General features: G+C 32.4%; 2 protein-coding genes across 2 annotated transcripts; both read right to left on the reverse strand.

The window, feature by feature from the left end:
- Positions 1–216: 216 nt before the first annotated feature.
- On the reverse strand, positions 217–2,546 carry LOC109121633 (disease resistance-like protein DSC1). Its single transcript, XM_019216366.2, has 3 exons — positions 1,434–2,546; positions 660–1,278; positions 217–492 (listed from the first exon to the last, which is right to left on the reverse strand). The coding sequence occupies exons 1-3, from the start codon at positions 2,544–2,546 to the stop codon at positions 458–460; spliced, it is 1,767 nt and encodes a 588-aa protein (XP_019071911.1). The 3' UTR covers positions 217–457.
- Positions 2,547–11,646: 9,100 nt separating this feature from the next.
- LOC100855175 (disease resistance protein RPP2B-like) lies at positions 11,647–15,114 on the reverse strand (the record flags this gene model as incomplete). The annotated part of the gene is made up of 5 exons (XM_059734572.1): positions 11,647–11,830; positions 12,016–12,633; positions 12,794–13,837; positions 13,936–14,322; positions 14,620–15,114. Coding segments are annotated over 4 exons (2,475 nt in total), but the record flags the coding sequence as incomplete, so codon positions are not given.
- Positions 15,115–22,271: the final 7,157 nt, after the last annotated feature.

The raw sequence follows: 22,271 nt of genomic DNA on the forward strand, positions 1-22,271 counted from the left end.
AATGGATTACTCCGCTCAGGTGAATAATATTTTCAACCTAAATTAATATTTTGCATTTTTTTAACAAATATTTTTCCATGCAGGATGAATAAGTTAAGCTTTCACCATATTCTAGAATTTATTTTAACATGGTATTAAAAATTTTATGTTATATTTTTCTTAGCATTTCAATCTCAATTTTAATTTAATAATGAAATATCATATCATTTTATTAAGTTGCTTAGCTTCAAAGCATTTAATAGTGAGTCCGGGGCTAAACATAATTTAAATAAAAAAAGTCAAATGGAAAAAGGAAAAGTGGGAGACACAAAAGAGAGAAAGACAAGAATGGGGTGGGGGCCATTGCTTTTTCTAAGAGAAAAGCTTTTCCTCATCCACGAAGAAGACCAGTCCATGATTAAAAAGGAAGTGATTACCTCAAATCAGGAGGTATGACAGAGATTGAACAAGAGCTTCTTCAACTCGAACCACCTTTAAACTCTTCATTGAAATCTGGAGAAATCAAAGTATTTTTCACTCAATTGTTGCTATAATATCATGATAAATTTATTTTAATAAATTAATAGAATAAACAATTGGTGGTCAATAAAATATTTCCAAAATCCAATGTTTGATTGCCAAAGGCTTCAAGAGTATGAGAAGGTTTCGAAGAAGCTTACAGGGGGAGCATAGGTGATGGAGGGGAAAGAAGGAACCCGATTTTGAAGGAGCCGAAGGGTCCATCAGATGACCTTTTTTGTAGTTAGAGTCATCTCCATCGCCATCTCCATCTCCCGGCCACGTGGTGCCGAAAGGAAAGCTGCATCCGCCATCTTTCTCGTCTTCCTCGTATACTAGACGAATCCCACACTTTTTCACCTCACCATCTGAGCCCGTCAATGCAAATGAAGCAACCACATTGTCGCTTAGCTTTCTGAACCAATTACCGAGGCAGATCTCTAGTCGAGCAAGAGATTTATACTCAAACAACGTGTGATCTGACTCAATAAATCTGGATCCTTCAGGTGGAGTATACAATGAGTGCAGGCCAGTCTCCACATAACAATCATTCAGATAACAAACTAAACCAAAGGGTGAAGGTTCTGTACCGGGGTACCCATCCATAGCACCCTTGAAATTGAGAGCAGCACAAAAAGCCAATCCCATCAACTTGGTATTATACCAATGTGGAGGCAGCTCTATATTTACAGAACACCCTACACTCTGATGCCTGAACCACTCTGGAATTCTACTTCCAGGAACCAAAGCATTATGTTCATTGTCTGGAGTAGGGATCCCCTGCATCATGGAAATCATTTCTCGCATGTGAGAAAATAGTGTAGAATAAGTATTCAAAGTTTTAAAATTATTTTCTGGGATTAAATTTATTTTTCAGTTTTTTTTTTTAAGCAAATACTTTTTGTCCTATACAATCCCAAAGTAGAAAAACATACCCATGGCACCAGAAATTTTGGTATTGATGACATAAGCTGGATTCCCTCTAATATAGTTCCCACAATGTCACTGCCTTGATTCTCTCCTAGCCTAAAGCATATAGTGAAATTAAATCTGAGATCCCCGACCTTCTTGGATGTGTATGCACTTGATGAACATGAGAAGGTTTCCAGGGATGTGCAACTATGGGCATTTAAACTTTCAACACTTGATGGAAGCTCTGGCAATGATTGAAGACTCTTGCAGTATTCTAATGTGAGACTTCGCAGCCGAGAAAGTCCACTGAGGCTAGAAGGTATGGTAATGAAACTGTTCCTGCTCAGATCTAACCTTTCCAATGAGGGTAAGGACCCAAGATCACTGGGCAATGCTCCTTCCGATAGGTTGCAACGTTGTAGAATTAACACTCTCAAGGAGTATAAACCCGAGAAAGAAGGCAGTCGCAATTCTTCTGTTGGTGATGAGTGGAAAGAGAAGACCATATTCCTTGACTTGGAATCCCCTCCCTTACATCCTGCTAATGATAATTTTTGAAGGTTTGTCAAAAGAGTAATAGAGGGTGGAACCTCTTGTATACCACTTCCATCTGCATTCAGCTCTGCTAAACATTGTAGGCTCCCCAAGTCATCTGGCAATTCCTTCAGCTCTGAGCAACCACAGAGAGTAAGAGTCCCAAGAGATGTCAACTCACAAAAGCTTTGCGGAAGACTTGCAAGTTTTTTACAATTCTTCAGATTCAAAAAAACAAGCCCATTTAGACACCCAATTGAGGAAGGCAGTTCTATTATACCACTCCCATCTAGAAAAAGCTCCATCAAACTCTCCATGTTTTCCTGGATCTCTGGAAGCTTCTTGAGTCTTGTGCAGTTTGAAAGAATGAGAGTTTTCAGGGACTTCAACTTAAAAATGCTTCTGGGTAGTGACTCAAGGCTTTTGCACTCTTTCAGATTTAACAAAGCAAGTCCAGTGAGATTTTCAATGGACAAGGGCAATCCTTTTATAGCAGTCCCTTCTAAAGAAAGATTTGGTAGATGTTCCATATTCCCTTGGACCTCTGGAAACTTCTTCAGTTTTGAGCAGCCAGAGAGAGTAAGAATTTGAAGGGACTCCATATGGATGCTGCTTGAGAAACTCTTGAGTTTTTTGCAGCCTTCTAAATTCAGGAAAATAAGCTTCTTGAGAGCTCCAATAGATGGGTGAACCTCGACCAAACTTGTACAACCTTTGAGAATTAGTCTCCTAAGGTTTGGCACTCCAGAGAAGTCTGGTGTTTTGGTTAGATGTTGAGAGTGGCTAAGTTTGATGGATTTCAACTTCTCAAATCCCTATCAAAGAAAAGGGAAAACAATCCACTTTAATGGACTTTATAATCCATTTAAAGAAAAAAATGTACATAAATTATAATCATACCTTTTTTTTTCCACTACTACAAAAAAATGTAATTTATGACGCTTTTTTTCTTGACACTTCTATAAAGTGCCATTATTTATTCTCAAAAATGGGTATTAATGACACTTGCATTATCTTGGCGCTTTAATGGGAGAAATAATAACGTTTTTAAATAATGGCGCTTTTTAAGCGTCATTGTACATTGAATTTCAAATAATGACGCTTTTTTAAGTGTCATTGTAGGAGAACCTCAACCTTGGCGGTTTTAAAAGCGTCATTGTACAATGCATTTCAAATAATGACACTTTTTTAAGTGCCATTGTAGGAGAACCTCAACCTTGGCGCTTTTAAAAGCGTCATTTTCTGTTCATTTTATAATTACTCACATTTTTCAATTAAAAAAAAAGAGATAAATGTAATAAAGCCTTTTCCATACCCGATGCCCACACTCAAGTTTCATTACCAAATCTGTCTCTAACTGAACCAGCAAGCTCCAGCCAATTTCGATTGAGAAAATGAAGTTCTTACTCCAAATCAAGAAGATAGCATTCATGGATGTTCCACCGATTTGACTATTTGGGTGTTGGATTGAGAGAAAGGAAATGAATGGAGATATGAGAGAAAGCTAGGGTTTTTTTAGATTCGTAGGTTGGGAGAGGCAAGAGGCAGCAAAGGCAAGTGCCTTCGGTTGAAGAGGTAAGCAAGGAGGAAAGGTCGAAGAACCAGAGGAACAGAGGAAAGAAAAGAAGGGAGAAGAAAAAACCCAGAAGAGAGAGTTGTTGGGTACGAGCCCATATGTTCTCATTTTCCCATGGATTCACATTCTTCACTATTGATTTCTGGGATTTGAGTGTGAATGCTTGTAAATCTGTTGTGGTTTTTGTTTATTATCAGTTATTTTCTTGGTTTGCATCTCCGATAAAAAGATACTATACCTCTGTTTTTAGGCTCAGTTGTGTCTCTCCTCTGTTTTTGTTCTCTGGTTCTTATGTTCTCTGGAAGATTTGGAAATGGTTTTGGTGTTGTTCCATTTGTGTACAATGGTTCATGCCGAAAGGAGCTTGCTTTCCATGGAGTTGTAGGTACTGCCTATAACTTGTTTGATGAAATGTCATTTCGAGATATGGGCTCTTGGAATGCATAGAAAGTTTTTCAATAATTTTTATTAAGGGATGTAGTGTCATGGAACTCAATAATTGCTGCCTATGAGCAGAATCATGTGGCTTTCGAATTAAATAAAAAAAAATTTAAGCTTCATAATCTGACATAGGCTTCATTGCTTATGTTATAAAAGATGCTATTCAACTTCATTTTTAAATGGGTTACACAACATGTTATCTAATTAATAATAACGTCATGTTTGGTTCATCTATTCAATAAACTAATTGAGATTTGACACTCCACTTATGACCACAAACTAGAATGGTCACCCCCAACATAAGTAGAACACATGTCAAGGTGCGGCTTAGCTCTACTTTAGCCTTACTTGGGAAATCTACCCAAGTCTAAGCCTAAAAACAAAATGAAAAAAATATCATGATATTATATTAATACAAATTATATGTATCTATATTGATTATCTAATTAATCAAGACTCTAAAAAATGAGTAACTTTGATAAATCATTTTGGGGGTTGGAGATGAACCAATTTTAACATGAACTTTATGTAGTGAGTCTTTAATGGATTTAGCCAAGTTTGTGAACTTAGGCCTAAAATGTGATGCTTATAAACAATATTTTCCTATTCTCACCATTGTAATTGATATGAATAATTTATAATACATAACTAGATGTAATATTTTAATAAGTATTTATGTTTTAGTTTTAATCAACTATGCATGCATGAAACCTTAGAATTCCCATTCAAGTATCATTGTGAGACAAAAGTTTCTCTTATTACATACTAAGACAATAAGTTGTCAAAATGTGAAATGTGGGTATATTTAAGCCAGTTTCAAGTTGCCAACTACTAAATTTGTCTTCCATGTGATAAAGATCTTTTCTCTGCAAATGATGTTTGAATTGTCCAGTTGGACAGTATAGGAAAACATGATATCTATGAAGTTAATTGCTTGTTCTTAATTCAATTTTTAGAAAATTGGTAGTCTTTCTTCTTGTTCTCTGGGTGTATATTTGGACAAAGTCACATATTGTGCCTTATCCATTTTGGCTTATATTCACAATGGATTTTTATATGATAGTGTTTTCTTTTGTGCTGGCTTGAGGGAAAATGAATGAAGATGAGGGATAGGAGAGATGAAAATGTTGAAAAAAAATATTATTAAGAAATGTTTGTTCTCCTCATTTTCTTAAGTCTTTTTCAAGAAAAATGTTAAAGACATTTTTAACCATTTTCTTTGTTTATCTTTATTTATTTATTTATTTATTTATTTATTTTATCTTTGTTTCTAACAATATATATATATATATATATATATATATATATATATATATATATATATATATATATATATTAAATATTATGACATTTGACTTTTAAATATCGTTATTGTGGGAAAATATGAAAAAAAAATAGAGAAAAAAATGAAAATAAAATAAAATAAATAGATTCAAAATTAATAAATTATTTTTATATATTTCTTTAAATTAATTTCATTTATTTTCCTTTGTTTATATTAAATTTTTAACTAATTAATTATTTTTTATTTTATTCGTATTTTCCTTAATTAAACTAAACATGCCAAAACCTTTTTTTTTAATATATTTTTCCTTCGTACTTTCTGGATCAAACATAATGTAAAGTTTATTATTATTGAGATTTTTTTCCTTTTTTAATGAGGTTTCTAATCTCTTCTTAAGAAACACTAATAGGCGGGTTGAATTTAAGCTAAACCCAAGGCAGAGCCAGTCCTTTAAGGGCCAATTGGACAAAGCCCAACCTAATTAATTCAAGGTAATGTTTGGGTTGATTTTTTAAGTCCACTCGACCTGCATTTAAGCTCGGCCCAATCACTTTAGGGCCAGGGTTGATTTAATGTTTTAAGCCTGAGCAGCCCGACCTGAACATTGGAGCCCTAGCACAGCCTAGTAGATAGGCGGAAAAGGGCCACAAAAATAGCTGCAGCCCGACCCAAACATTGGAAGCCCTAGCACAGCCTACTAAGTAGGCGGAAAAGAGAAAAAAAAAAAACCTGCATAATATGATATAGAAGGAATCAACCATTAAAAATGTGTAAAATATTTAAGGCCCCATGTACCCAAATTAAATTTAGGCTTATTACAAAACAATCATATTTTGTTATATGCTTAGGCTTTTGCATGTGGGTTTGCAATATGAATAATGGTTTGAGTCAAATATGAAAATATAGATAATAACGAATATACTAATACTTTGATTGTACGGGTATATGTATGATATAATTTATCATATTTAATACTAATATCTTATATATTGATAAAAAAATATGAATTTTATAAATGTATATTTATCATTAAATTAAATAAACTATTATTTCATAATAATATTGTGATATTTAATTATAATATGTCTAATTTTAAAATATATTTAATATTAGAATTATGATTCATTTAATTCAATTATATTAAATGATATAAAATAAATGATCTTTTATATATATATATATATCTAATTTGTTTAATATTTATATTTTTTGTATTTAATTAATATACAAATGATATAAAAAAAAGTTAAGAAAATTATCACCAAAATTTTTATATTTTTAGTGGTCCATTAAATTAAATTTTAAAATTAAATTATTTATTAAAATATTTTGTTTTTTATTACCGTGCTAGTACATATTTTTCTAGTGCACAGTATATATTGTAAGGTGAGTTAGTCTAGTAGTAAGGTTGTGAATGTTGGTTTTGGCTTAGGTTTGAGTCCCTGTGCCCCAAGCCAAAATTTATAATTTTTACATTTGACCGCCTAGCCCCAAAAATTTTGGCGATGAAATGTTGTCTCCAACGATTTTTTTTTTTTTCACTGATTTATCGTCGATTGTCGAAATTTCAGTAGTTTTTCGTTGAAATATGATGATTTATTTTTTGGAAAAATTGGTCATTCAATATTTTGCCCCTTATTTCGTTTTCACAACCCTGAAAAATGATATTTCAGCAAAATTTTATCAAAATTAATGAAAATTTTCATCCATGGTTTGAGCCTAGCTTGTAAACCAATTGGGCTTTGGATAAAATAGAATATCTACATTTTAAGAATATTATTTTTAATGAAATATATTGTCATTAGATGTTGTATTTAATGAAATGATGTGTTGGGTTGTGGACTTTTGTCCATGTGATAGCATTCGCTTTGTATTTTTATTTTTAAAATTATGTATTTACTTACAAAATTGATTTTTATTCATTTATTAGACAATTTGATTTTAATTAAAAAAAAATATGTTTTTATGTGATCTAGAGTCGTCATTTATTTTCTTTTCTATCCTCTCTTCGAACTAAGGTATTTTCTCTTACTTCTTGCACTTTCACTTCATGAATAAGCTCCAAAAATTAGGAAACCCCCTCCATTTCCAATAATGAGAAGATCTTTTGAATTGCACCAGACATTAACCTTTGTTTCCTCGCCCCATCCCATAGGTTTGCAACTAGTTTTTATGAGAGGCTAAATGAAATAGCACAAAAAATACTTCTTTCAAATAGTTCTCCTCCACCCGACTGTCCCACTCAAATTTTGTTTGTCTACCATTAGTACCTCGAAAAGTTGTCTTGAGGCTAAAACTCTTTTCAACCTTTCCTAATAAATTATTTTTTATATGTTTTTTTAAACTCATTTTACTTAATTTTCTTTATTATATAAAGATTAAATAATTTTAAAATACATAAATTTTAATTATATTTAATTTTCTTTAAAAAAATTTATGATGAAACCAAATATGATAAAATCATTTTTTTTTTTAATTTTTTTTCCTTGATACTTTTTGAAACCAAACATAACATTTAGAAAAAAAAAAAAATTCTATGAATCATTTTTCAAATATAATATATAAAGAAACATATTTCATTCAATCAATCCTATGTTCTTCCACCTTCCTGCAATCATTTTATTTATAGAGTAGCCCAAGTAATATTTGATATTGAACATTACTCAATTCACACAACATTAATGTGTCAAGAAGCTGAGGGTGTCAAATTATGCTATAAAAGCAACAATTCAATTGAAGTAGACTTTGCTTTAACATAATCAAATTTCATGATTCGGCTATGAACGTAATACAATCTAATCTAATGAAGTGATCAATGACTTGCTCCATGATTTGGCTTATGGGACAAAGAGATGAGGTGTAAAGAGTAGGGCAAAGGATATGTGAATTGGGATTTGATTCATGTGGGCTGGTCTGGAGGGCTTCGCAAAAGTTGCAGCTGGAAGGTGATTGAATTGAAGGGTCATAATGAGTTTGGGCTCTCTTCTACCATATCTTGCCTAATGGGACGCGTTAGTTTAAAGGATCTGTCCGAAAACTAGACTTGTAAATAAAATTATAGACATTTTTAAGTAAAAAATTTATCATAAATATAACATTACTTTCTTAATATTCTTAAATACATTCAAACTAAAAAAGTAGGTCATCATTTTAGTATTAAATGTATTTTCAATTACTACATATTATGATTTATGGTCACAAATTTTATCATATATATTATTCTTTTTAATAGAACATCTTTAATATATATATATTATTGTTTATTTTATCATTTCATTTTTATATTTTTTTTAATATTTTTATTAGTTTTGATTAATTTTTGTTCTATCAATATTTTTTTTTCAAATTTCAATGTGATATTTTTTATATTACCTGTTATTTCCATAAAAATCAAATCATTGATATTTCCGTAACTTCCAATATTAATGAGACAGAAAAAGAGAAATCATATTAAATCAAAGTCATGAAAAGGAAAAGGGTGAAAGTTAATGAGAGGAATATTACCCTAATGATGATCATCAGCTACGTGTAAATTTCTTATCAAGAGAAAAAGGAGTAGCAGCAACAGAAGATAAGCATACGCATAATCCCTCCTTTCATTATAAATATAAAAAATAAGAAATACGAAGGAAAATGGAATGAGTGAAAGTTAACCTCATGAGAATCATCAATTGCACAAGATTACATAGCAAAAATTTTCTTATCAAGAAAAAATAAATAAATAAAGAGAATTTTTGATGAATTGTATTGTGGCCAACAAGGATGTGATGGGTAATGATTTGGATGAAGTAGATCATGACTAGTAAAGAGTATTGGGTAATTTTAAAAAACTCATTACTAAGACGCTAATAAGGTTCATCAACACTGCCCCTTAGATGATAGATCATGTTTTATTAATTGGTAGAGAAAAAGATTTTGTCAATTATGAGGGGAACTTTCCTTTTTTTTTTTTTTTTCTTTTTACTTCATTGCACAAAAAATATTTTAAAGTAGAAAGAAAATTTCATAATATTGGAATGACTTCCAATATTAAGCATGTATAATACATGCAAGAATTGTGCAAATAATAGCACAATGTATAACATATAAGAGAAAACAAAAACAAAGATAAAATGAAATATGTTAATTCCAAATTTAGCTCTACAGGAGAACACAATATGAAAAAGTAAAGAAAGTAGGATGATTGGATAAACATAATAAAGAAAGGTTCAAGATAGTCCCACTAATTAGAAAAGAAAACCTTTATTCGAGCTAGGTTCATGGTCAGTCCAAATTTGGCTTAATGCAAAGCGGGACCATTGTTGATCTTATCACCAATCATCTAATCTTTGCAAGCCAAACATAGTGTCAATAATATTCCATACTTGTTCTTGTAACGAGGATCAAGAATCTTATCACATATGAATAAGATAATAAGATTATTTGAGATCCACCTTTACGAAAAGCTAAGATCCAACTGTTAGCCCTTTGGTCCCTTGACCTTAATTTTTTTTAGAAAAAAAAAAAGGGTCTCATGAGTATGGACCTTGCACCCATGGGAACACATAGGAAAATGGCAAGCTATTGGAGGTTTGGAAAAACATCACAAAAATAGAAGTGTTGAAGAAGGCAACACTAGGGGTTGGCATAAGTTGTGCAAGCTTGTGCACCTTGCACGCTATGCGCACACTCATGCATCTCGTGTATGGTCCCAAACACCTATGCACAACATCTTATGCTCGCGAGCGCTCATGATGCTGCACCCACGCACACTTGTCCCCGCATGCGCATGACGCACAACAATAGATGGCTTAGGCTAAGTTGGTTAAAAAAAGGTTGAAATTGTGGCTTGCTTGTATCTTTCGTTTGAAAGTGAGCATGTAACAGGAGGTTTGGGGGTGGAATTATTATTTTTGGATTTTTGTAATATTTAATAAATTCATTATGTCTCATCAAGCATATGTGATGTCACCTCTAAAAATTTCTAAAATGGTTTTAAATGCTCTTTAAGAGAGGGGGAAGCAGGTGACTCAAAATGGGCACCTAGGCAAGGCTTAGCCATACATTCAAGAGGGCATCAAGGCATGGCCTTGGGAAAGGTCATGACACTCAGATGAGCATCTAGCATGAACAAATTGGCTCCACGACATGTGTGATGTGCAACTTATAGCCACAATGGCATAAGGCATGGTGCAAGCCTCTCCCTCCTTGGTGCTGGCACGAGGACACTCAACCTTGTGCATTGAGGCAAATTGATAAGCCATGGGTGCAATGCCATGACATGCTGCTGCAAACCAAGACAGACCTTAGACACGACATGACACCATTGCAGTAGCAAGGATGCCTCAGACGAATGGCTAATGAGTTACATAAGGGCACAATGCCATGGCATGATGTTGCACCAAGAAGGGTCTAGGACAAAAGCATGGTGTAGTTGCAGCAAGGAGGGAGGTCTTAGATGCATGCTTAGCATAGGGGCACAATGCCTTATGCATGTAGATGACAAGCCATGGGCACAATGCTATGGTTTATCACTACAACCAAGAAAGACTTGGGAATGGCACGAGAAACCACAGTAGTGATCCAACTAATGTAGACATAGTGGTGCATGGATGACTCAGGCAAGGCATGGGAGGGCCTTGCAAATGATTGATTCCTTAGACATGGACAACAACACCTTGGTGTCATGGGCGCCTAGACATGGCACAAAGATAAGCATTAGTATGCACTAAGGCATCAGAGAGGGTTAGACACACTCCGTTAACCAAGGCAAGATGTGGATTGGATCAGTTGACACACCCACCAGGTGATTGATGCGGGCCTCACTTACAAGCATTAAGGGCAATGCACTAGAATAGCATGGGTCGACTTGCAAACATGAACCAAACACTATCTTAGCCTAATCCACTTAGAGAATGGGTCATTTGGCTGAATTACAAAGGGCAATTAAAATGACACCCATCGGCAAGAGGCGTCCTGAGAGAAGTTACTTGACACCTATTTAGAAGAGGTACCTTGATTACAGTACGTAGCCTTGACACAACATGGAAGGAATATGAAGATAATTGTTAGCTATAGATGGCATGAAGGAACACCTTGGTTTGAAAGGGTATCTCTAGTTGGGTGGTTGTAGCAATTCCACAACCACTACCACAGGCTCCTGATTTGAATTCAAGTGTTTGAATTATTCTATTTCGACTTTTTTTTTCTTTGTTTTTTATACAATTCAACAATAAAATATTATACTATGTTTTTACTATTTTAATACATATATGAATTTAATCACATAAAATAATTGAAAAATATTAATCTACAATGATTAATGAAATAAAATTATTTGTTATTTACCAAATTTAAAATCATTATTAGTCCTTGTTTATAGCCAAAGGAACAAAAAAAAAAAATTACAAATAAATTTAAATTGAGTCAAATAAAATTTGATTATAAAATAATAATAAAAATTCAATACATTATGTATTTTTGGAAGAAAATTCATTAAAGTAGTAGAAAGACTTGAAAACATATTAAAAGGAAGTGATTACCTCAAATGAGAGTATGATCAACCTTCTTGAATGAGAGCTTCTGCAACTCGAACCACCTTTAAGCTTTTCATTGAAATATAGAGAAATTAGAGTATTTTTCACTAAATTGTTGCTATAATATCATAATATATTTGTTTTTATAAATTCATTAATAGAATAAAAAATAGTTGGTCAATAACATATTTCCAAAATCCACTGTTTGATTGCTAAAGGTTTGAAGGAGTATGAGAGGTTAGGAAGCAGCTTACCAAGGGATTGGACATGGAGGCGAAAGCAGGAATCCAATTTTAGAGGAGCCGAAGGATCTGATTCATCCATCAGAAGACGCCTCCATCTCCATCTCCATCTCCCGGCCACATGGTACTGAAAGGAAAACTGCATCCATCATATTTCCCATCTTCCTCATATACTATACGAACCCCACACTTTTTCACCTCGCCGTGTGAAGTGACCTCGTCGTCTGAAGTGACCGCGCCTTCTGGGACAAGAAATAGAAATGAAGCCAGCATATAGTCACTGAGCTCTCCGAACCAAGGAGGGTACGGGGCCTCTAGTTCAGCACGAGATATATACGCAAACCACGTGTGATCTGACTCAATAATCGATGAAGTCCATAATGAATTGTGGTCGGATAGCGTAGCATAATGACCATCGAGAAAACAAGCTAAAGGGAATGTACCAAGGTACCCATCGACAGCACCCTTGAAGTTGAAAACAACACAAGCAGCCAATCCCATCAACTTGGTATTATACCAATGTGGAGGCAGCTCTGCAATTACCTTAGACCCTTCACTCCGATGGGTGAACCACTTTGGAATTCTACTTCCCTGAACAAGAGCTTGATATCCATGTTGTAATAGCGACCTCTGTATCATGAAAATCATTGTTGGCACGCATGTGAGAAAATAGTGTAGGATAAGTATTGAAAGTTTTAAGGATTATTTTGTAGGATTACATTTATTTGTAATTTCTTTTAATTTTAAGCAATACTTTTGTTCTACACAATCCCAAAGTACAAAAACATACCTCATCTGGCTCCAGAAGTTTTGCCATTGATGACGCAAGCTGAGTTCCCTCTAGTATAGTTTCCACAATGTCACTGCCTTGATTCTCTCCTAGTCTAAAGCAATTAGTAAAATTAAATCTGAGATCCCCCAACTTCGATGTGTATGTACTTGATGAACATGAAAGCGTTTCCAGGGATGCGCAACTATGGGCATTTAAATATTCAATACTTGATGGAAGCTCTGGCAATGATCGAAGACTCTTGCAGTGTTCTAATGTGAGACGTTTGAGCCGAGAAAGTCGACTGAGGCTAGCAGGCAAGGTAATGAAACTGTTCTTGTCCAGATATAAATTTTCCAATGAAGATAAGGAGCTTAGATCAGTGGGTAGTGCTCCTTCCAACAGGTTGCAGTCACTTAAATTCAAACTTTTCAAGGAGTATAAACCCGAAAGAAAAGGCAGTTGCAATGGTGCTGCTGGTGATGAGCGGAAAGAGATCAGATTCCTTGACTTAGATCCCCCTCCTTTGCATCCTGCTAAGGATAATGCTTCAAGGTTTGTCAAAAGATTAATAGAGGAGGTTACCTCTTTTATACCAGTTCCATCTACATTGAGCTCTGCTAAACATTGCAGTCTCCCCAGGTCATCTGGCAATTTCTTTAGTTTTGAGCAACCAGAGAGAGTTAGAGTCTGAAGAGATATCAGTTCACAAATGCTTTGTGGAAGACTTGCGAGTTTTTCACAATTCCTCAGATTCAACAAAACTAGCCTATTTAGACTTCCAATTGATGAAGGCAGTTCTCTTATAGCAGTCCCTTCAAAAGAAATGCGTGATAGATTTTCCAGGTTTCCTTGGACGACCTCTGGGAACTTCTCAAGTTTTGAGCAGCCTTCTAAATTCGGGAAAATAAGCTCCTTGAGAGCCCCAATGGATGGGTGAAGCTTGACCAAACTTGTACAACCATTCAGAATTATTCTCCTAAGTTTTGGGGCCGCAGAGAAATCTGGAGTTTTGGTTAGATGTTGAGAGTGGCTGAGTTTGATGAACTTCAACTTCTTGAATGCCTGTCAAAGAGAGAAAAAAAAGAACAAATCCACTTTCATGAACTTTATAATTATTTTAAAGAAAAAACAATGAATATAAATTATAGTTATAATCATACCTTCTTTCCTTCCCATAGTTGTTTAAGCAGACTATAGCACATGTTTAGCTCAACAAGCTTCTCTGGATGAAAATTTGATGGAAGGGACTTCAAAGGGTATCCATGCCAATGAAGAGATCTTAAGTTGTTGGATGGAAATTTAAAATCTATAGATAGATGCAATTTACTATCATTGTATGGAGAGTTATCATAGCCCATCCATCTCCAAGCATCATGAGTACTAGCAATTAACTCTTTCTTGGATAAGTATTCAGATCTTCCATAAAATTGAAAATTATAGAATCTGAGCAATCTTAATTTGTTCATCTTTGCAAAGGCATCAACACTGAGGTTTAGCTCTTTCGATGCAGACAAGTCAAAGACCATGCCTTCAACTGCTTCAGTCCCCTAAAGTTAACCAAGACCAGAGCATGAGATAGAAGTAAGAATGAAAAAATTGGGAAGAAAACAACTTAATGACCTTTTTGCCTTTTCATTTTTTTTTTTTCAATTTTTAAGTGTGATTGGAGGAATGAAGTTTGAACACAAGAAAACACATCTTTTAAGGTGGCAACTCTTATTTGTTAGTAAAATTGTAAAGATCTATGAGTTTTCAAAATAGATGGAATAGTATTCTTCAAACTTAGTCTTCAACTAGAGCTTGTACACACACCAAAAAAGAAAGTTGATGCATTGGGGTCTTACCTTATTTGTTGTTAATACATCATGGATGTCCTCATGAACCTGCAATCTGCTGCGTTTGCCAGGGTCTTTAATAGATTCTTGTCGAACAATTTCCCAACCCATTTCTTGTAGTAAATCATGCATGTACAACTTATTATCTGAAATAGTTATGAGTGATTTATCGACAAGATTTCCTATTTCACTCGCAGGGAAGAAATTTTCTAGTACTTTTATAACAAAATCTTTGTCCTCCCCTTTATAGAAGAATGCAATATCAAGAAACATATTCTTTTCATTATCATCTAATCCATCAAAACTTGTTTTGAGCACATTCAGAACTTCCTTATTTGGGAATTGATTGAGTTTGTCCAATTCACTCTTCCATTCATGTATGCTTTTTCTATATAGACAAGAACCTAAGACTTTAAGGGCTAAGGGAAGACTTCCAGTATAATCTACTGTATGGTGGCACAATTGCTTAAAATCTTCTGTAGGATGCTTATATCTAAAGGCATATTGACAAGAATGTTTAGATATTAGGAAAGTTGAGATATTATGAATATTGAAATATTAGGAATATTGAGATATTAGGAATATTGAAATATTAGGAAAGTTGAGATATTAGGATATTAGTTGTTATTTCCTTATATCATTCTTTCCTTGTATCATTCTTTCCCATTCTCAGAATGGTGATTACCCTCTATATATACTCTGTACATGAACGAATGAAAGTATGAATGAAAAAACTACCATTTATCAATTTGAAGACTTTCTCCATATTCTCCCTGTATACTTGTTCATGCTCTGCAAATGCGTCCGCAAAACTCCCATTTTGTTTTCTTACATGGGAGGGATCCACGTTATAGAAAACCGGTAGAGTTGTATGTCCCCTTTCTTCGACACACTCAAGAATCTTTGTAGGTTCATCCAAACACCAACTTGAAGAAGCATAGTTTTCGGAAAAAAGGATGATGGAAAACCTCGATTCTTCAATTGCTTGTAGGAGTCCTGCAGATATTTTTTCGCCTCTCAGGAGTAGGTTATCTTTGAAGGTGTTGATTCCCTTCTGACAAAGGGCCGCGTGGAGATGGGCAGTAAAGTTTTTGCGGGTATCTTCACCTCTAAAACTAAGGAAGGCATCATACTTCCATCGATGAGTGGAAGAGGATGAAGGTAGTGTGAGACTGCTGGTTGAAGAAGAAGCCATTGAAAAATTGGAAGAAGAAGGCTTGGAAGACTGGTAGCTTGACTCTGAGAATTGTAACTTGAGATATTGGCAAAGGGTGTGGATGAAGACCAAACTAAGGCGAGATGTATATGGCTTCACATGAAAACCACAAATAAATAAATAAATAAACTAACAAACATCAAAATTTTAATTTCTCTTTTCACGCGATAGAATTCTTTTATCTGTAAGATAAAAACAAGGTGAAATAGTAAATAGGAAAACGGAAACTGGGAGACACAAGACAGAAAGATAGGAATGACATAAAAAAATTATTTACTTATCCCAATTCTTAGAAATTTATTTATTTATTTAATTTTTTTTTCATCTTGATATTAATTCTTACAAATTAAACATTAAAAATACTATTAAGACTAATAAATAATAAGGGATATACAATGAAAATATTTGTCACCTTTTTTCTTCAGCTTTAAAGCTTTCACCATATTCTAAAATTTATTTTAGTATCATGTTAACTAAAATGTGAACATCCAAATAGGTGAAATATACTAACTATTAGGTGCAATAATACTGCTCTTAAGTGGGAAGATAATGATCCAAATGATGGTAATATTGAGTATCATTGAAAGTTTCATGCTTGGTAATTTTATACTAATTTGTTGATCTTGAAGAAATATTAAAAGATGTTAAAAATTTTAAATTTTCTTTTACAAAGTAATTTTTTTTTAAAAAATATTTTTTTTCCCTTCTTTATGAGGCAAATATTAGGTAAAAAAATTAATTTGAAAGAACAGAAAAAAAAATTAAAAGATGTTAAAATTTTTAATTTTTTTTGAAAAACCTTTTTTCAGACTTTTAAATGAAGTTATATATATATATATATATATACAGAGAGAGAGAGAGAGAGAGAGAGAGAGAGAGAGAGAGAGAGAGAGAGAGAGAGAGAGAGAGAGAGAGAGAGAGAGAGAGAGAGAGAGATTAGTTAATTAAAACCAAAGGGAAAATTGATGGAAGTAACACAAAAATTAATAAATAAATAAAGGCACATGACAAGATTGTAATAGAAAAATAAAAAAGATATGAAAACAAAATGAAGAGAGAATAAACATAAAAAGAAGGAAAATATTAAATTATCACTTTATATGTATTCTATTATCACTTTGCCAAGTAATAAGAATAGTCAAATCTCAGGATTGAACCTAAAACTAATCAAGCATTTGGTATATAGACTTAAGTCATATTAATCTAAATAGGATCCAAAGACCGGTCAAGTCTAGACTCTTTGATTTCAAAAGATCTTCTAATCTATGAATCCTATATAGATGGTAAAATGACTAAGAGGACTACAGTTAAGAAACATTTAGAGTTAGTACTTATTGACGTGTATGATCCTTTTTCTGTTTATGCATGGTAAGTATGAGTATTTCATCATTTTTAATAAAGATTACTCTAGGTTGGGATTTTTGCATAGGGAATTTGATGCCTTTGATACATTCATTAAATTTAAGGTGAGATCAGATAACCTATTAAGTAAACATATTTGTCACTTTGATTAGATTGAAGTAGTATGTCTAGTATGTTTGATTACTTTCATAGAAGCATGTGATTATTTTCCAATTATGTGCACTAGGGACTCCATTACTAAATGCAGAGGTGGAAAGAAGATATCAAACTTTAATAGGCATAATGAAATCAATGATTGATTTCTTATTATTTCCCATATTCTTTTGGAGATATATCTTAAAAGATTGTATAATACTTCTTTTTCCTAAAAGGTATATTGGTTTATGAGATATTTAAGAGAATTTCAAGGGTCATTTCCTTTATAGTCAAGATTATTAGAAGATGTTATTGTTACAAATGTCATATTCATTATGAAGACTATATGATAAGGAATAAGACAAAGAATGATGTAGAATGAAGGATACATTAGAAGACAATCCCACTTATACATAGGTTGCTATGGATTTAAAGGATTAGAGACATACAATTCTTATGATTTTTAATACACCAATACCTCATCATAGTGAGAGGTTTATATCCTATAGATTGTGATGAGAAGTGAGTGGTGTTTGTGCTCATTTTAGGTAAGGAGCTATGAAGGTAAAATTAGAATCTTTATATTCTAACATAGTTTGGGTTCTTGTTGAAGCACCTGAAGGGATAAAACTTATAGGGATAAGTTAGTCTATAATAAGAATCAAAGAGTAGATAGAAAGTTTGAGTTTTATGTGCACTACTACAAAAATTATAAATAATAACGCTCAATTCCATGACTCTTTTTAAAAGTGTCAAGGAATTCAAGCAATAATGGCGCTTGTTCAATAACGGCGTTTTTTAAATATTTAAATTGACACTTGAAAATTTTCCATCAATATTGGCGCTCTATCAATTCCATGACGCTTTTTAAAAATGTCAAGGAATTCAAGCAATAATGGCGCTTGTTCAATAACAGCGTTTTTTAAATATTTAAGTTGGCGCTTGAAATTTTTCCATCAATATTGGCGCTCTACACAATGATGTTTTAAAAAGATGGCATTTTTTTTAAGTGTCGTTGTTGGGTTGGATATTATGAACAACCTTAGTAGTGTTTTACATAAGGATGTTTTTAAACAATTGGCGTTTTTTCTAAGCGTCATTGTTAGGTTGGATATTATGTAGTTATATCAAGCGTCATTATCTCCTATATTATATATATAAACCCATGTTTCCCTATTTCTCAAACATCCCAAACACCCTAAATACCTCGCTTCCTCTGAAAAACCTAACTTGTATAAGAACGCTAAACCCAAAACCATCCATAATCTGCTACCTTCAGCCATCGAGAAACTCATTGGAGACCACCAACAATCAATGAACGACCTTCTTGGCTACTACCAACTGGCAGTCTTACCGGCGATTGTTAGGAGTGCCTCACTAGAGACACCCAAAAAAATTTTACATGCATTTGGGGTCATTGTATTGGATAACTTTTGCACAAGGTAAAGAACAATAAATAAAAAGAAAAAGGATTTGGTTCATGTATTTTCAAATCTTGAACTTAGTTTTGTCTATTACAGCTGCTACTAGAATCTTTGTATTTCTATTGGAAAGATTGAGTTTTTGGTTTGTGTTCAGAGTGGTGCAAGAAAGCTCAATGGATGGAAATGGGAAAGAAGGGGAAATCTCGATTGTGAATATTGGAGGTGGGAGTGTCTTTGTTTTGTATCAGAATATTGGGGTTTCGTTGGTCTCTTCAAGATAAAAGTATTGTAGTGGTTTTGTATTTTTGTAGGCCTGTTTTTGGTTATGGAGAGTGGATGACCCAGCTAGATCTGTAGAAATTTTGTTTTTCAAAAGTAAAATTTGAGGGTTTGAATATCTTGTGATTTTATTTGAGTTTAATGTTTGTTTGGGTGTGTGCAGATTTGGCTTTGTTTTAGATTTTAAAACCCATTCAAGGCTTTGGTGAAATGGGATAATGAGGAGCATGCTCTTAGTTCCTGATTCGAAAGTGGAGTGCTTTGATGGAGAAGTGGTTGTTTTGTGAGTGACTCTTCTTTGTAGATTCATAGCATGATATTTAGTTTTCTTAGCTTTAAAATTTTTTGGGTCTTCTATTGTTTATTGATTTGGATGGTTAATGGTTAATTTATATTTGGAATTTAATAATAAAATCTAGCTATAATGGATGATAGAACTAATCATTATTTTTTTTATAACAAAACCAAAAACCATTATACTTTAATAAAGAATATGTAGTATTCTTATATATTAATAAATTTAATTATATCTATGTAAATGAGTTCTTAAAATTTTCATTATTAAATATCATAATTAATTTCAATAGAGAATCATTAAATTGATTCTCCTCAAATTTTTATAATTTATAAAGGAAAAACAGTATAATCTCTCTAATAAATTAATAATGAATTAAGTAACTATTTTTCATTATTTTGTTTAGGCATTTGAATATAGTCATTAAAATGTTATATTTTTATTAGTTATTAGAATGAGATAATGAAAAATAATTTTATTTTAGGTGTAATATTTTTTAAATATTTATCATTTTATTATATAGAAGACAATGGATCCTAATTATAAAAAAAATCGACTTTGTTTGAACAATAGAATATTCAAACTTGATCTAGGTGCCTTAGTGCCATGACATTGCATAAAGTTGAAACATTCACATTATTGAAAACCTTAAATTTATGGTAAATTTTTTTGGTCCCAAAATATATATTTTAAGATATTAAAATTTTAATTTATGGTTTAGTTTAATAATTTGAAAAGTGATGACTTTCCATTTATGCAAATTTATTGAATTACTGTGAGTTCATAATAAGATAAATAGTAAGGCAATTCTTTGAAGCGATGCTTTGACCCTGAGTAGGTTAAGTATTTTAGGATGCTCACAAATTCTTTCAATTTTTTAACCTTGCTTATTTGTATGACATTTATTGATTCTTTGACCTTGCTTTTCCTATAATATTAGACTTGTCTTTACACTATTAAATTAGATATCACAGTACATTCAATAAATATTTAATTATAGTAAAATTTTGGAGTCCTAGTATTAAATTAAAGTTTTGTATGTGATCATATTTTCATTTTTTATAGTTTATATATATATATATATATATATATATATATATATATATATATATATATATATCATATTCTTTATATCTTTATTATATTCTTCGTATAATATTTATACCTAATCAATAAACATATTCAAATAAAATTGGACCCCCTATATTAAAAAAAAACTGAACCATTGTTGTGATATTGTGAAGACAAATAAAATTAAACTTCCCATCTTATCATACTAGAAAAAAATTAGTGATAATTTGGGGTGTCATGGCCTTAGGAGTAATATATTGTTGGTATATGCTATCTAATTCATTTTTATGACATCAGACTTCAAACATTTATTGGCAATAAAAGGCTCTACATTGAATTTTGGAAAGTTTTTATTATTGACATGATAATTGTAAAGGCCTAAGTACAGTGGAAAATATTATTTTTTAAAATTTGATCTTTACACTTTAATTATAGTTGGACCGTTACAAAATTTTCAAATTAATTTAACTCTTTACAAATGGTTGAATTCTCCTCATATAAAACTTTTTATTCAGCCCATTTATTAATGGAACTCCCTTATAAATGTTACACTCTTTACACAACATTTTGCACCTTTATATTGATAGGTTGAGAAAGGAGAATTCTACATCCTTATTTATCCATAAATTAAATTTATTTGTTTTTAAGCCTATTGAAACAGATGCATTTGTGGTTAACCAAAGACACACTAATAGTTAATTAGTTATTTTATTTTAAACTTCAAAGAAGTGGTTAACTATTGTTTTGGTTTATTTGTTCATGGTAAACAAATATACATAATACAATTGGATCCTCCTTATTATAAGTGGATCATTCTATATTTAGAAACTTCAATATTCTAAGATAAGTTTTAGATTTTTCTAACTCTTTTTTTAATTGTATATAATAGTAAAAACAACAATTGAAAACAAAAAAACAAATATATATATATATATATATATATATATATATATATATATATATATATATATATATATATATATATATATAGATATTATATTACATTAGTTTTTTGTTTATATTCCCCTAGTAGAGTACTTTTATTGATACCATGAGGTTAGGAGAAGACACTTGATAAAGCAAAAGGCTATGAAGGTGGGGTTCTTTGGAGGGCCTTGGCTGCTTTTGTTGTAGGAAAAGTCATTGTTGTTGGGACGTCATTTGTTTGTTTGGCCCTGGTGCCTAGGCTAGAGCCTGCGCGGCGTCCAGAGTGGCCTCCCCAGGATTCGAACTTGGGTCCATGCCTTAAGGACCTTTAGTGTGCCCTCCTGGTACCATCCGCGCTACTCCTGGTACCATCTGCGCTACTAGCACAGATGGTACCAGGAGGACACACTAAAGGTCCTTAAGGCATGGACCCAAGTTCGAATCCTGAGGAGGCCACTCTGGGCAACAAACAAATGACGTCCCAACAATTGTGAGTGTTTTGCATAGGAAAGAAAGAAATAAACATAAGAGTAAGGTGTAGTGGGGTCTCTCTCTTATTTTATTTTAGAGTTGTAAAATAGTTAATGGAAGAGTATCATTGGTTTCTAGGTTTTAGCAAAAAAAGTGGAAGGTTTTGGTAGGCAAAAAATAGATGCTCGATTGATTTTATTTATTTATTTATTATTTGTTTTTTTTGGAAGGATTATGATGAAGGCTTTGGAGATCTTTATTTAAACATGATTTTCTTAATTTTGTTGATACTAGATTCTTTAAAAGTAACCACATAAATTCATTTATTTTATTCTTTCTTTCTTTCTTTCTTTCTTTCTTTTTTTGGAAGCTATAGGAATAATCAATAATGGAAATGGATTAAGTTTAATTTTTATTCATTCATTTTAGTTTTCTTATTTGTACATGTATTATTAGTATTTGCAATCTATCATGCTTTGTG

This window comes from Vitis vinifera, chromosome 18 (assembly GCF_030704535.1).
Source record: "Vitis vinifera cultivar Pinot Noir 40024 chromosome 18, ASM3070453v1".
Lineage (NCBI taxonomy): Eukaryota > Viridiplantae > Streptophyta > Magnoliopsida > Vitales > Vitaceae > Vitis > Vitis vinifera.

Bases quoted from the DNA above. Each gene is read 5' to 3' on its own strand.
- LOC109121633 (XM_019216366.2), bottom strand. From the start codon at position 2,546: ATGGAGTCCCTTCAAATTCTTACTCTCTCTGGCTGCTCAAAACTGAAG. The intron at 1,279-1,433 runs GTATGTTTTTCT...TCCATGATGCAG, and splicing joins CAAAATTTCTGGTGCCATGG to GGGATCCCTACTCCAGACAA. The intron at 493-659 runs GTAAGCTTCTTC...TGATTTCTCCAG, and splicing joins CCATCACCTATGCTCCCCCT to ATTTCAATGAAGAGTTTAAA.